The sequence below is a fragment of the Hypanus sabinus genome, chromosome 9, assembly GCF_030144855.1.
Source record: "Hypanus sabinus isolate sHypSab1 chromosome 9, sHypSab1.hap1, whole genome shotgun sequence".
Classification (NCBI taxonomy): Eukaryota; Metazoa; Chordata; class Chondrichthyes; order Myliobatiformes; family Dasyatidae; genus Hypanus; species Hypanus sabinus.
In genome coordinates, this window is record NC_082714.1 from 11742351 (window position 1) to 11759230 (window position 16880).

The window sequence follows — 16880 nt, forward strand, 5'->3', positions numbered from 1 at the left end:
CAAAGTATGTGTACAGAATACAAACTTGAGATCCGTCTTCTTGCAGGTAGCCACCAAACGATGAAACACCATGAAACCCATTAAAAGAAAACCCTAAGCGACAAGACTTATCAAAGATGCCAAAAAAAGAATAAGTTGCACAATCTGCTGAGGCGAATGAAGCCAGTCCAGGAGCCGAAGGGTCATTGAGTCAGTCGGTCCAGGAGCCGAAGGGTCATTGAGTCAGTCGGTCCAGGAGCCGATGGGTCATTGAGTCAGTCGGTCCAGGAGCCGAAAGGTCATTGAGTCAGTCGGTCCAGGAGCCGAAGGGTCATTGAGTCAGTCGGTCCAGGAGCCGATGGGTCATTGAGTCAGTCGGTCCAGGAGCCGAAGGGTCATTGAGTCAGTCGGTCCAGGAGCCGATGGGTCATTGAGTCAGTCGGTCCAGGAGCCGATGGGTCATTGAGTCAGTCGGTCCAGGAGCCGATGGGTCATTGAGTCAGTCGGTCCAGGAGCCGATGGGTCATTGAGTTAGTCGGTCCAGGAGGCCGATGGGTTATTGAGTCAGTCAGGTCAGGAGCCGATGGGTCATTGAGTCAGTCGGTCCAGGAGCCGATGGGTCATTGAGCCAATCGGTCCAGGAGCCGAAGGGTCATTGAGTCAGTCGGTCCAGGAGCCGATGGGTCATTGAGTCAGTTGGTCCAGGAGGCCGATGGGTCATTGAGCCAGTCGGTCCAGGAGCCGAAGGGTCATTGAGTCAGTCAGTCCAGGAGCCGATGGGTCATTGAGTCAGTCAGTCCAGGAGCCGATGGGTCATTGAGCCAATCGGTCCAGGAGCCGATGGGTCATTGAGTCAGTCGGTCCAGGAGCCGATGGGTCATTGAGTTAGTCAGTCCAGGAGGCCGATGGGTTATTGAGTCAGTCGGGTCAGGAGCCGATGGGTCATTGAGTTATTCAGTCCAGGAGCCGATGGGTCATTGAGTTAGTCGGTCCAGGAGCCGATGGGTCATTGAGTTAGTCAGTCCAGGAGCTGATGGGTCATTGAGTCAGTCGGTCCAGGAGCCGATGGGTCATTGAGCCAGTCAGTCCAGGAGGCGATGGGTCATTGAGCCAATCAGTCCAGGAGGCGATGGGTCATTGAGTCAGTCGGTCCAGGAGCCGATGGGTCATTGAGTCAGTCAGTCCAGGAGCCGATGGGTCATTGAGTTAGTCAGTCCACGAGCCGATGGGTCATTGAGTAGTCAGTCCAGGAGGCCGATGGGTCATTGAGTCAGTCAGTCCAAGAGCCAATGGGTCATTGAGTCAGTCAGTCCAGGAGCCGATGGGTCATTGAGTTAGTCAGTCCAAGAGCCAATGGGTCATTGAGTCAGTCAGTCCAGGAGCCGATGGGTCATTGAGTTAGTCAGTCCAGCACTGCAGTGCACAGCAGCAGACATTTCCACATAGAGATGTCTTGATCAAGTCGTGCTAATAATAAAGCGCATTCCGTGCCGAGGACGTTAAACAACAAACATCAAACCACAGCTGAAAGTGAGTCCACCGCCAGGAGCTGCGTGGCACCGAGGCGGTCGAATATTGCAGCGCGAGACCCCAGACTTGTGCACCTTCTGCTGGTAGCAACAAGAGGGAGACTGGGCAAACACAGACAGGCAGCACTGAACACCTGTTCACTTTCCACTCTCGTCCTTGTCGATTTTAATCTTGCTCGACATTTTAATCGGCGCGAAATAATGGAGCCGGCCACGAGTTTGTGCTCTGCCATTTGGAATCGACCCAGCATCCACTCCCAGCAATGGCCATAGCTGTACTCCATGCCAAGCCTCCCAGGAGACTGTAGGAGTGCCAGATCATTCAATCAGCCCCAAAATACATTCTTAAAATGAAAATTACCGGCTGTAATCGAACACAGTTCAGAACAAGAAGAATACCTAGAAAAAGTATATCCAGTAGTTTTGTAAGCTGTCTGCAAGATGTCACTGCTGGTCACTGGCGCCATCTTGCCTTGATGGAATCTCAGAACAAACTCTCCCTAGTTTTGCCCCTATGTCTTATAGGTTGGTGTGTAGGTAGTGGGGGGGATAGGGTGGATGAGAGGGTAGGATGGGAGGTTCAAGGTGAGTAGGAGGGTTAGTGGGGATGGTAAGGAGTGGGAAGTGGAGGTGATGGGGACAGAGTGACAGCTGGAAAGGAGTGTGGAGCTTTTAAAATGAAGCAGGAAGATGTGTTGGTCCAACACACACAAAATGCTGGAGGCAATCTGCGGATCAGGCAGCATTTTTAAAGAGGCATAACAGTCGATCTTTCTGGCCAAGACCCTTCATCAGGACTAGGAAAGGGGACGAGGATGACCAATGGAGAAAGGGAAGGTGGAAGCTCTTGCTGATACTGGGTCATAGAGTTACAGAGCTTGGAAGCTTGCCCTTGGGCCCAATATGTCCAAGCTGATCAAGGTGCTCTCCTGAACGTCCCACTTGCCTTAATTTGGCCCATATCCATCTAAACTGTCCTATCCATGTACGTGTCTAAATATCAGGATAGGGCAAAACAGGACCATCTCTGGAAGGCACATTGGTCAGTCTGCACAGGTGGGGCCGAAGGGCCTGTTTCTGATCTGTATAACTCTGTGTGTATATAAGGAATGAAACACAATGATATTCATTCACATTTTGCAGCTAGGATGAGTATGACAAGCCTGACATATATTTCTATGAATCTACAACATCTGCACGGTCTCTTCCGTGTGAAAATCGGAGGCCCTTCAATGACCACTGCCTCCCTGCCTCGGGAAACTCTGCCACCCCTCGAAGATTTCCATACTTTTCATATTGTGGCCTCTCTCTCCTCTTCAATTCCCAACGGTAGCACAGCAGTTAGCACAGTGTTATTACTGCTTGGGGTGTAGGAGTTCGGAGTTCAATTCGGTGGGCTTCCATTAGAAAACAAAAGTCCCTTTCCATGTGCGTGCAAGTTTCCTTCAGTTTTCTCCCACAGTTCAAAGACATACCAGTTCATAGATTAATTGGTCATAGAGTCATAGAACACTACAGCGCAGAAACAGACCCTTCAGCCCATCTAGTCCATGCAGAACTATAAATCTGCTTAGTCCCCTCAACCTGGACCACAGCCCTTCATACTCCCCTGTCCATGTACCTATCTAAATTTCTCTTAATTGCTGAAATCGACTCTGCATCCACAACTTGCACTGGCAGCTCGTTCCACACTCCCACCACCCTCCATGAAGAAGTTCCCATTCATAACCCCCCCCAAACATTTCACCCTTAACTCATGACTTCTAGTTGTAATCGCAACCAACCTCAGTGGAAAAATGTTGCTTACATCTACCCCATCTATACCCCTCATAATTTTGTACTCCTCTATCAAATCTCCCTTCAGTCTTATACATTTTAGGGAATAAGGTCCTATCCTACTCAATCTATCTCTGTAACTCAAGTCCTCTGGCCCTGGCAATATCCTTGTAAATTTTCTCTGCATTTTTTCAATCTTATTGACATCATTCCAATAGGTAGGTGACCAAAACAGCACACGATACTCCAAATTAGGCCCTAACAATGTCTTATACAATTTCAACATAACATCCCTGCTCCCGTACTCAAAACACTGGCCAATGTGCCAAATACTTTCATTGTAAATTGTCCTGCGATTAAGCTGGTGTTGAATCTGTGGGTTACAGGGTGGCGCTGGAAGGGCCCGTTCTTCGCCGTGTTTCTAAATAAGTAAAAATCACTGTGTCCAGCCGCCATGGCCCCATGCTCTGGAACCACACTGGTTCTTCCCTTGCCTTAGCCCAAACTTCAGCCGAAGTTTTGGACATCCAGTGACACCTCTAGCTAGCTCAGGATTCCAAGTGTTATTGCACAGTTCTGCCTAATTATTACACAATGGGCGGAACCCACAAGCCAGACAGAGTAAACTCTTTTAGTCAGTCCTCTCAGAGGAACCAGCTCTGTAAACACCAGACAGTGAAGGCAAAGATAATAAATCATATTCCAGATGAGAGATGTTCAGCATTCTTCCCATGTCCAATAAAGGTGATACAGACATTGCTTCCCCTGCAAGGTTTATGGATACCTCCCACATTCAAACCAAATTGGATCCAGAGCTGTCTCTGGTCTCCGGACTAGGGAATGATTTCATTACTAATGAATCTAATAAACTATGAATGCTGTGGAGATGTTATTAATCCTGACCAAGTGCTCCTGCCGGCTGTTTTCACCAAGTGACAATTCAAATGAGAAAAGGCAATGTCGGAGTAAAGTGGGAAGGTTAATCAGTAACCTGAATCGAGAATACTGAGTTTACACGGAGTTAGAAAATACACGCCATTTCATCTGTCAGCCAGGCAGGGTCATAGAGCACTACTGCACAGAAACAGGCCCTGCGGACCATCTGGTCCACCCGAACTATTAACCTGCCAGGTCCCTTCAGCCTGGAACCAGACCATAAACCTTCCATTCATGTACCTGTCCAAATTAAATACTGAAAACAAATCTGAATCCACCACTTCTGCTGGCAGCTCGGTCCACACTCTCGCCACCCTCTGAGTAAAGAAGTTCTCCCTCATGTTCCCCTTAAACAGTTCACGTTTCACCCTTAACCCGTGACTTCTAATATCACCCAAGCACTGTGCAAAAAAACCTGCTTGCATTTATCCCATCTAAACTCCTCGTCATTTTGCATCCCTCTATCAAATCTCCTCTCATTCCTACACTCTAGATGTAAAAGAACAATACCACATTATCGGAAGAACTCTTTAGATCTGGTCCATCCTTCAATAATTATTGGATCAGATTAACGTAGAATGTACACCCTATGGCCACTTTATCAGGTACACCCGTATGCATGCTTGTTAATGCAAATATCTAATTAACAGATCATGTGGCAGCAACTCAACGCATGAAAGTGTGCAGACGTGGTCAAAGGGTTCAGGTGTTGTTCAGGCCAAAAATCAGAATGGGGGAGAAATGTGATCTAAGTGATTTTAATCGTGAAATGGTTGTTGGTGCCAGATGGGGTGGTTTGAGTATCTCAGAAACAGTTGCTCTCCCTGGAATTTCACACACAGCAATCTCCAGAGAAGGGGTTTACAAGCTGGGGTCAACAGACCCCTTGGTTAATGGTAGGGGTCTATAGCCCTGCCCTTAGCCAGCCACTGGTGTAGTGCCATCAGCACCAGACTTTGAGGTGAATGAACCCAGGTTCAAATCCAGCTCCTCGCATGCTTTTCATCCCTGCTGGATTGAGCAATGAGCTAGCAACTCGGCCTCGTAAAAAAAAACAGACAAATTTAAAGAAACAACAAGGTTGCCGCCCAATGCTCCATAAAACACCAAGAGGAACAACGACAAGCCCTGCTCCAGAGTTTACAGAGAAAGGGGCGAGAAACAAAAGGATCTATTGAGCAGCAATTCTGTGGGCAAAAACGAGAGAGAGGAAGGAGAGAGCTCAGAGCAGAATGGCCAGACTAGCTCAAGCTGACAGCAACTCAAATAACCGTGCGTTACAGAAGAGCATCTCTGAATGCACAACACATTGAACCTTCCAGCGGATGGGCTACCACAGCAGACGACCAATAACATACTCTCAGTGGTCACTTCATTAGTTATAGCAGGTACCCAACAAAGCTTCCACCGAGTATATACATGTTTTGATGATAAATTTTACTTTGCTTTTTCTCCTCACGGTTTGTAGTGACAAGGCACAAGAGCAGCTGCATTAAAACACCGGTTCTCTGTTCAGAAATCCTCCGAGGCATCTCAGTTGTCAGAAGCCACTCACCGTTCTGCAACCATAAACATTGGCAAGGTCAGAAGCAAAAGACGGTGGGAGGCAGCAGGGCTCCTGCTCTTCAATTGACGGAGTACCATAAACACGCTGACTAAAGCAACAGAACAACAGGGCACTGCAGCTGAACCTGAAAACTACTGAGAAATAGATGAGAGATTTGGTTGACAGTGCTTGTTATTAGGAACCAAAGTTCGAAGTAAATTAATTATCAAAGTACGGATATGTCACCATATACTATCCTCAGGTAAATTTTCTTATGGGAATTCACAGTAGTTACAAAGGAACACGGTAGAATCACGGTAAAGCTACATACAAATAAGACGGACAAACAATCAATGTGCAAAAGAAGATGAACTATACAAATACAAAAAAAAACAATAATAATGAGTAAATAAATAATAAGTAACACTGAGAACATGAGTTGTGGAATCCTTTAAAGTGAGTCCACAGGTTGTGGAATCATTTCAGTGTTGAGATGAGTGAAGTTATCCAAGCTGTTCCATGATGGTTTAAGGGTAATAACCGTTCCTGAACTTGATAGTGTGGGACTCAAATCTCCTGTACTTCCTCCTTGATGCCAGCAGCAAGAAAAGAGCACGGTCCAGATGGTGGGTGTCCCTAACGATGGATGCTGCTTTGTTGTGGCGGGGCTCCTTCTAGATGTGGTCAAAGTTGGGGAGGGATTTTCCTGAGATGGACTGGGTTGTATCCACTAATTTTTGTATCAATAACAAGGAGAAACATTTATGGGTGGGGAGAGGGGAGTAGAGGTGGAGAGGGCAGGAGAGTGAGGCAAGAGAAAAGGGGAGTGAGAGAAGTGAGAGTGGGCAGGTTGTGGAGAGGAAGGAAGAAGGTGGAAGACGGAGGGATTGAATAAGAAATGCAGTGAAGAAGGGTGAAGGCGTGACTGTGCAGAAAGAATGTGACAGAGGGACAGCAAGACGTGTCAGGCCAGGCCAGGAGAGAGGGTGAGATTTTGGGAGCGGGAAGGGAAAAAGGGGGAAGGATTGAGTGGATAGAAAAAGAGAAATCAAAAGGGAGGGAATGGGTGAAGGGGTGAGTGGAGGTAGTGGGAGTAGTGGGAGGTTGAGTGAAGGTGGGACGCGTGTGGGTAGAGAAGTGAGAAAAGGAAAACAAGAATAGGGTGTGAGTGAGAGAGGCAGGATAGAGAGTGTCTAACACTCAAAATGCTGGAGGGACTCAGTGGGTCAGGCAGCATCTATGGAGGGGAATAGACAGTCGTCATTTCAGGACAAGACCCTTCATTAGGGCTGAAAAGGAAGAGGCGAGAAGCCAGAATAAGAAGATGGGGAGGGGAAGGAGTACAAGCTGGCAGGTGACAGGTGAAATCAGGTGAGGGGGAAGGTGGGTGGGTGGGGGAGTGGAGAATGAAGTGAAAAGCTGGAAGGTGATAGGTGGAAAAGGTAAAGGCTGAAGAAGAAGGAATCTGATAGGAGCGGACAATGGACAAGGAAGAAAGTGATTAAGGCAGGGAACCATGGAATCCAATTGGTTTCACCTATCACCGGCCACCTTGCACCCCTTCCCTTCCCTTTCGTCCCCTTTCCATTCTAGTCTTGATGAAGTGTCACAGTCAAATTGTTGACTTCTTATTCCCTTCCATAGATGCTGCCTGACTTGCTGAGTTCCTTCAGCATTTTGGATGCATTTCTCAATATTTCCTGCAACTGCTGAACTTCTTGTATTTAAGATCAAATAATGTTACCTCACTCACTTGAACTCACTTCATTAATCTATTAACCAAACAGCTGCATAAACATTGGAATCACCTGGGCAACCGTGCGCTTATCCCAACAGAAATTTTTTCGTTGTCTGTTGAGTCCCTTCTCTGCAAAGTTAGACTTCATTTTCTCAATTCCACATTTTGGAAACGTTAACTGTCCAACCCATTGAGTGTTTTCCAGCACTTTGCTTTTATTTCGAGCAAGACCAACAAATTGATTGTGGGCTTCAGAAAGGGGAAGTTGAGGGAGCACGCACCAGTCCTCATTGAGGGGCCAGCAGAGGAAAGGGCATCAACATCTCAGAGGATCTATTCTGGTCCCAACACAATGACACAGTCATGAAGGAGGCACGCCAGCGGCTATACTTCATTAGGATTCTGATGAGATTTGGTTCGTCAGCAAACACTTCAGCAAATTCCTACTGGTGTACATTCTGACTGGTTGCACCATGGCCAGGTATGGAGGCTCCAACGCACAAGATTGAAAGAGATCACAGAGGGTAGTAGACTCATCGAGCTCCATCACAGGCACAACCCTCCCTACCAAAAGGTGGTGCCTCAAGAAGGTGGCATCTATCACTAAGGACCTTCACCACCTGGTACATGCCATCTGCTCACTTCTACTACTGGGGAGGAAGTGCAGGAGCCTTAAGACCCACACTCATCATTTTAGAAGCAGCTTCTTCCCCACTGCCATCACATTTCTGAATGGTTTATGAACCAATTAACACTATCTCGTTATTCCTCTATTGCACTCCTCCACTGCCCCATCACCTACTTGCACATACAGACAGTCATCCACCCCCAATTCAGGCTTCTGGGCCTCCAGCCTCCAGCAGACTCCTAGACTTGTACACCCAATGCTTCAGCTATTGGGCTTCGATCTTCAGTATCAATCTCAGGAGTAGCCGATGTGGCCAGCTCTAGGCCTTGAACTCTGGACTTGCTGACTCACTTAACTAAAGGGCACTGGCCCTCAGGCACCCTGCTCACACGGACATGCAATCACGGGGCCCGCCGAGCTGTGGGGGGGGGGGGGTGGACGGGGTGGGCACCAGGCCTTGTTCTCACTGGTCTGCGTCCACAGCATTTGCCAGCCGAACATCTGCAGATGTCTTTCATTATGCATCCATGCTGCCAGCATTTGAACATTGAATACAGAAAAGAGGCCTAGGCTCCAGCCTAACCTCTAACTCGCCCACATCCCTGTCCTTTTAATCACTAATGTGACCCCCAGCTCGGCTCCATGTCCCCAAAGCCATCCAAGTTCAAGATTATTGTCATCTGACTGTACCCATATATGACCAAACAAGACAACATTCCCTCGGACCATGTTGCAACCACAAAACATACATCAGACACAGCACATAAAATCAAATATTACCACAAATTAAGTTATTAAAACATAATTTGAAGTGCAATATTGCGCAGAACAGGTAAACAGTTAACAGCTCGCTGTCCAAGTGATGAGACCTCAGTGGTGGCAAGGTATTCATTAGTCTCACAGCCTGAGGGAAGAACCTGTTACCCAGTCTAACAGTTCAAGTCCTGAATCTCCTGTACCTCCATCCTGATGGTAGTGGGTCAAAGAGATCCTTAGAACTTAAAAGACAATGGATTCACACGTACGTCCTATCCTTATTAAACCTCACTCCATGCATATCAGAACCAAATTCCATCTGCCATTGCCTTCTCCATGTATAACAAATGCCTGCCCATTATCAGCACCACCACTAACATCAAAGAGCCAATGGGACTTCAGAATTAACCTACAGCTACAAAGTCACCCTTATACTGTTTTTATTCAAAATGTAATCATTTACTTTGACTTAATTCCCTGGTTACCATAGTGCAGCTGAAAGTCACTTCTCTCAGTCAATTGTCCAAGCCTTGCAAACACTATAGTAAATCACTGTACTAAATCTGAGCTTTTATAGGGAAAGGTTGAATAGGTTAGGACTTTATTCCCTAGAGCATAGGAGAATGAGGGGAGATTTGATAGAGCTTCATAAGATTATGAGGAGTATAAATAGCTTAAGTGCAAGCAGGCTTTTTCCACTGTTGGTTGAGACTAGAATTAGAGGTCATGGGTTAAGGGTGAAAGGTGAAATGTTTAAGGGGAACATGACAGGAAACTTCTTCACTCAGAGGGTGGTGTGAGTGTGGAACGAGTTGCCAGAGGAAGTGATGGATACAGGTTCGATTTCAGCGTTTAAGAGAAATTTGGATAGGTACATGGATGGGAGGGTTATGGTCCAGGTGCAGATCAATGGGACTAGGCAGAATAATAGTTCCGCATGGCCTAGATGGGCCAAATGGCCTGTTTCAGCCCTGGTGCTCTATGACTTTACTGATCTATCCATACAATGCTCAAGAACCTTATGAATTTTGCACATTTACTTAAACCTGTGCTTCTAACTTTAGTTTTGTATAATTCTCTGTACTAATAGACCATAAATTTCCTTCACTCCAATACTTGGCCCAGTTTCTGCCCCATATTTAACATCAGTTCTGCAAAGATCGTCTGTGTTTTAACAAAATGAGAAGCTGAGTGCCTTCTTCTTTAAGGACTGCTGCGTTCTGGAGTTCAGAGTGAGTCTATTCAAACATCCATTAATGGTCTGTACCGCAGCTGTGATAACCCCATGGTAACCAGGGGCTGTTTACACAGAAATAATCACAGATGCATTCTCCAAGGTACACGTTTCCCAACAGTAAGTCTGCAGAATAAAGGGGATTCATCTTCATGAAAAAGTATTTACCAAACTTCATTTTTGGATGGCGATGATCGCATCTGTCTTCCAGATGGAAGGGAAACATGGTGGGATAAAGTGCCAATAAATATCAAACCTTAACAGGCTACGGTAGAGGCAGAAAGCATAGCTCCTACTGAGAGAGGGAGAAAGTTGTCTGCCTCAATTGAACATCTGCCAGCTATAGAAATTAAGTCTGTTGTCTCACTTCTGTACATTCTCATAAACTGGTGTTTTTTTTTTCCACTGTTAGAAAAATACAATGGGGCACCACATTAGTGTAGTGGCTAGTGCAAAGTCACCACAGCTCAAGGACTTGGAGTTTGGTGTTCAATTCCGGTGTCCTCTGCAAGAAAGTTTGTACATTCTTCCCTGGTGCGCATGGTCTCTTCCGGGTGCTCCAGTGTACGATTCAGAGGGGAGAAGACAGGGTGGAGGAGTTCCGATGCCTGTCCAACTTACTCAGATGCCAGGGTGGATCACTCTATGTGCCGAGGCGATTTGGTGAGGTCAGGAATGGCTTCTTCAGCAGTGAGATCGCAGGGCAGTGTGTTCTAGGCCCGGAGCGATTCGCTGTGGTGAGGCTCAAGTCCTCATGCGAGGTACGATACGCTGTTTGGGCAATCTAGATGCCGGTCCATATAGACTGGAAAAGCGCAGTGTCGACAGTCGGGTGAGGTTAGGTTGCTCTAAATGCTGAGCTGATTTGGAGAAGTTGAGAATGGCTTCTCCAGCAGGGAAAACTAGGCCCCGAGCGATTTGCCACAGTGGGGCCCGGTTCCTAGTGTGAAGTTCAGACAATTTAAAAGCCGGCCCAGATAGTCTGAGGGCTCCTCTCTTCGCGATGCTAAAGGCGGTGAGATTTGTCCCTGGCTGCTGTTCTTCGTGCCTGCGAACTATGTGGCGATTTGCCCTGCTGATATGATGAACTGAATGCTTAGGCTTCGGACCTGATCTGAGCTGCTCTGGGGACTTGGATGAAAGGACTCAGTTTGGTTCGGAATGCTGTTGTTGTTGCTCACTTCTATTGCTTGCATGATTTGTTTTGTGATTTTTCTCTCTTTCTCCTCTGTGGGAGTTCGATCTATTTTTTTAAAAATCGGGTTCTTTCAGGTTCCTTGTTTTGCGACTGCCTGTAAGCAAACAAGTCTCAAGGTTGTATAATTTACACATTCATTGACAATAGATGCACTTTGAATCTTGAATCCTTCCTCCCACATTCCAAAGATGTACCAGTTAGTAGGTTAATTGGTCTTTGTAAATTGTCCCGTGATTACTAAGGTAGGGTCGACAATGGATGTTGCCCCTTAGCTGGTTGTTTCAAAGTTGAAAGATAAGCCAGGGCAGTACGATATGGAGAGCATGCTGTTGCCCCCGGCAGCAGGCTCCCCTCTCCACACAGCTGATACCTCCAAAAGAATGGCAGAGTCTGATATAGTTTGGCATCAGTGACATCACAGGTGTTGTCAGTCAGCATTGAACTCAATGTAGGATTGCCTTAGGAACTCAAGCTCCAGATTTTCCCTTGGGGTTGACTTCCAAAGCCTTCCCCTTGAGTGGGGTATAGATAGCTGCAAGGCAGCAGAGGTTGGAGACCAGACTTTTCCTTCTCCTAGATGAGCTGCCAACCAGAGCTGATGAGCCCCATCTGCTCGAATGTCTTCTGATTAGGCTAGGGTTAAATAAGAGGGTTGCTGGGTGTTGTAGCTCATTGGGTCAGAAGGGCTCGTACTGCACTACGTCTCTAAATAAATAAATTCATAAAATAAAATAAACTCATTGGGAGGTTCTCCAACGTCGCATCCTTTTGCAAGCACTGGAATTATGGCTCCTGGAAGCCAATAACATCCTTTGTATTATGAACTCAAATACCTCAGCGGATGGAAGTCCAAAATAAATGCTGGTCAGGCAGTAACTGTGGAGGGAGAAACCCTTGGTACAACTAGGAAAAGTTATGAATTTAAACCAGTTTTCAGGAAGGAACTCTCAGAAGGTAAAAAGGGGTCAGTTTCAAAGATTCAAAATACAATTATTATCAAAGTATGTATGCAGTATAAAACCCTGAGATTATTTTTCCCCACAGACAGGCACAAAACAAAAACACCATGGAACCCGTTCAAAGAAAACATCAGATGGCCAATGTGCAAAAGAAAAAGAGCAAGTTGCGCAAACGGTAAAAAAAAAAGAGCGAATAACACACAGAACATCAAACTGCAAAGTCCTTGGAAAAGTCTAGGAATGTTCAGTTTACTTCAGTTTAGTTGACTGCAGGCCGCAGAGCCAGTCTACCTGAAATCGCACAAAATAGCAATGATAAAAAAAGGGTAACCAGAGGTCAGAAACTTGTACAACAGAGTCCTCTAAAAACAAGTCCAAACCACAAATTGTGCCAATCAAACTTTGTCCAAGACCCAAGCCTTCAGCAACAGCGAGTGAGAGGGAAAGGGAGACGAGTCAAAAGGAAGCTACTGACTGCACAATCTTCTATATTCTTCAAGCTTCTTTCTCTGCATTTACCTTGAAGTATTGCAGGCCTGTCCTAGGGTTAGAGGACTGTCTGCGTGCACGAGCACGTGAGGGAGGACCGGGGCTTGTTCTGCTGTTACTGTTTTGTTGCTGTTGTCCTGTTGTTGTCTGTGCTTGTGATGTCCTGCGAACATGGTGGACATGCTACATGTGGTGACACTTGTCGGCTGCCCCCAGGTTATAAACATAACAGATTCTGCAGATGATGGAACTCCAGAGTAACAACCCCAAAATGTTGAGGGAACTCAGCAGGTTAGGCAGCATTTATAGAAAGGGATAAACAGTCGACATTTCAGGCCAATTGAATGATCTCAGCCTGTCGTGTCAACTGCTTATTTCTCACCATAGATGCTGCCTCACCTGCTGAATTCCTCCAGTATTTTGTGTACATCCTTAGGCTGTGATGGTTGTTAACACAAACAGCACATTTCTCTGTAAATTTTGATGCACAGTATTGTGCAAAAGTCTTAGGCACATATTCATAGCTAAGATGCTTAAGACATTTGCACAGTACTGTATTTGCCAAATGGGTGTGTATTCACTGGAATTCAGGAGAAAGAGGGGTGACCTCTTTGAAACCTGTTCAATGGTGAAAGGCTTTGATAGAGTGGATGTGGAGAGGATATTTCCTGTGGTGGGAGGGTCTAAGACCAGAGGACACAGCCTCAGAACAGAGGGCATCCTTTTAGAACAGAGATGAGGAGGAATTTCTTTAGCCAGGGAGTGGTGAATCTGTAGAAATATTTGCCACAGGCAGCTATGGAAGTCAAACCTTTGTGTATATTTAAGGCAGAGGTTGATAAATTCTTGATTGGCCAGGGCATGAAGGGATAGGGGGAGAAAGCAGGAGATTGAGGCTGAGAGGAATACAAATCAGCCTTGATGAAATGGCAGAGCACACTCGATGGGCTAAATGGCCTAATTCTACTCCTATATCTTGTGAAGAAACTATATGAAGAAACTAATATGAATTTGGATCTCAGGAAAGGCTTTTAAACCTAAATGTTATTTCTCTCTCTCTCTCTTCCCAGATGCTGCTTGCTTCACTAAGTTTACAAGCAACTTTTTTGCTTTATTTCTGTGATATGATGGAGTCTAATAGCACAACACTTCCTGGAATTTACATTCAATTTTTTCCTTCTACCTCACCATCAGGAATGCAGATAAACTAAACCTTGAGCTCCACACACAAAATCCTGGGGTAACACAGCAAGTCAGGCTGCATCTATGGAAGGGGATAAGCAGTCGAAGGTTTAACAACCCTTAGGTTTGAGAGCACGAGACCATGCAGCACCTCAACCTTGGTCTACCATTCAGTAAGGGCATGGCTGACCTAGACTTGGGTCCTGAGGAGATTCACAAGAATGGCCCTGGGAATGAAAGGGTTAATGTGTGGGGACCGCTTGGTGGCTCTGGACCAGTATCACTGGAGTTTAGAAGAATGGGGGTAGGCGAACCTCACTGAAACCCATCGAATACTGAATGGCCTAGAACGAGTGAATGTGCAGAGGATGTTTCCCATGATGGGGGAGTCCAGGACCAGAGGGCACAACCTCAGAATAGAGGGATTTCCATTTAGAACAGAGATGAAGAGGAATTTCTCTAGCTAGAGGGTGGCAGATCTATAGAATTCAGTGCCACAGACGGCTGTGGAGGCAGAGTCATTCTGTACATTTAAAGCAGAAGTTGATAGGTTATTGGGGTCAAAGATTACAGGGAGGAGGCAGGGAAATGGGATTGAGAGGGTAAATAATGATAATAAATCAGCCAAGATGGAATGCAGAACATAATGTGCTAAACGGCATAATTCTGCTCCTCTGTCTTATGGTCTTCCTTTTCTCCGCCTGTTTCCCCCAAGCCCTTGACATGCCTAAAGCCGAAAAATCCATCATGGCCTTGAGTACATTAAAATCCTCTAAAGAAAAGAAATTCTGCCTCCTCTCTGTCTTATTCTGAAACTTTACCCCCACCTTCCCAAGCTTCTTCCCCGTCATGAGAGAATATTTAACAATCCATCAGTTTTATTTACATTGACAACGAGCAATATTCCAAAAGGAAATAAATCTGCACTGGAAAAAATCCCCAACATGAAGTTGATAAACATTTTTTTGAAAACTGTCTTTTTTTATATAGCTTTGGACAGTCAATCTGCATTTGGCACATTCTCTGACAACATCTCATCCCTTTAAGGGAGACCCGATTGAAAAAAAAGGCTAACTCTCCACTGCCCCTTTAAGGACTGGTCCTGGGAATCTGATCAGGGATAACGATGGGAAGCTGGGAAAAAGGTCAGGGGCAGTAGGAATGACAATGTTTGGGCCAGGAGAGTAGCTGGAAGAACAGGAATACATGAGGGATCAATAAAAGATAAAGTTATCTCAAACATCATTCAGATTATTGGAAATGGGAAGGAAATAAAAACGACTCAATGCTTGTCCAAAGGATAATTTACAAAATACGCTCAGTGACCACTTTATTAGGTGCCTTCTGTACCTAATAAAGTAGCCACAGAGTATATGCTTGTGGTTTTCTGCTGCTGTAGCCCGTCCACTTCAAGTTTCGATGTGTTGTGCATTCAGAGATGCTCTTCTGCACACCACTGTTGTAACACGTGGTTATTTGAGTTACTGTCGCCTTCCTGTCAGCTTGAACCTGTCTGGCCATTCTCCTCCGACCTCTATCAATAACAAGTATTTTCACCCATAGAACTGACACTCACTGGATTTTTGTTTTTGTTTTTTGCACCATTCTCTGTAAACTCTAGAGATTGTTGTGTGTGAAAATCCCAGGAGATCAGAAGTTTCTGAGATACTCAAACCACCAACAATCATTCCGTGGACAAAGTCACATTTCCTCCCCATTCTGAAATTCGGTCTAAACCTCATGACCATGTCTACATGCTTTTATGCTTTGAATTGCTGCCACATGATTGGATAATTAGATATTTGCATTAACGGCAGGAGTACAGGTGTATCTAGTGGAGTGGCCTCTGAGTGCATGGTTGTGTGAATTCACCTTCTGAACTTGATTAGGGTTGCAAAGTTGCCACTTTGAGCAGTAGGGGCACAGTTACATGACTAGGGGTGGTTGCTCAACACTGAGGAACATAAGAACTTCATGCAGAGCCTAGTGAATTGCTGGAGTACACTGACAGGAGAGCGATCGATCAGTGAATTGAGAACTTACGTAAACAAACTCACAAGGCATCTAGGAGAGATTATCAAAATGAATATTGAGGTAGGTTTGTAGGGGACCAACTGGCTTACTCCTTCTCCTACCTCTTTGGGTTCTAATTGGTAAGAAACCTGGTGGACCGAGGTAGAGAAATCTATTTATTTTGGGTCATTACTGATCAGGAGAGAGTAAGGAGGTGGAGCCTCCAACATGCACACAATTCTGATATGGAGAAATCAGAATCAGGTTTAATATCACCCCCATATGTCCTGTAATTTGTCAATTTTGCAGCAGCGGTACAATGCAATTCATAATAGAAAAGAAAAAAAATCTGTGAATCACAGTAAATATATATATATATATATATATATATATATATATTAAATGGTTGAATTAAATAAGTAGTGCAAAAATAGAAATAAAGAATTTGTGAGGTAGTGTTCACGGGTTCAATGTGCATTTAGGAATCGGATGGCAGAGGGGAAGAAACTGTTCCTGAATCGTTGAGCGTGTGCCCCCAGGCCTCTGTACCTCCTTCCTGATGGTAACAATGAGAAGAGGGCATGTCCCAGGTGATGGATGCCCCCTTTTTTGAGACAACGCTCCTTGGAGATGTCCTGGTTACTATGGAGGCTAGTGCCCATGATGGAGCTGACTAAGTTTACAACTCTCTGCAGCTTACTTCAGCCCTGTGCAGTAGCCCACCACCACCCCCCCCTCATACCAGATGGTGATGCAGCCAGTCAGAATGCTCTCCACTACACATCTGTAGAAATTGGTGGTTGATCAGTCTCGCCCGATCTTCAGCAGAACTGCACCAGTTCACAGTGATGATTCACCCTCACTTCCCCAGGAAAACAAGGATGAGCAATAAATGCTGCTCGTGTCAAATGAATGCA

General features: G+C 45.7%; 1 protein-coding gene across 2 annotated transcripts in view; it reads right to left on the minus strand.

Moving 5' to 3' along the window:
- Positions 1-16880, minus strand: part of pkd1a (polycystic kidney disease 1a) — a 272402-nt gene that overhangs the window by 235693 nt on the left and 19829 nt on the right. The window contains exon 1 of one of the 2 annotated variants that reach the window (XM_059979056.1): positions 5776-5879. The exons of the other annotated variant lie outside the window; for it this stretch is intronic. Coding sequence (XP_059835039.1) covers positions 5776-5864 — 89 coding nt within the window. The 5' untranslated portion in view covers positions 5865-5879. Of the gene's footprint in view, positions 1-5775; positions 5880-16880 lie in introns of those variants that run through there. 2 annotated transcript variants of the gene reach the window in all.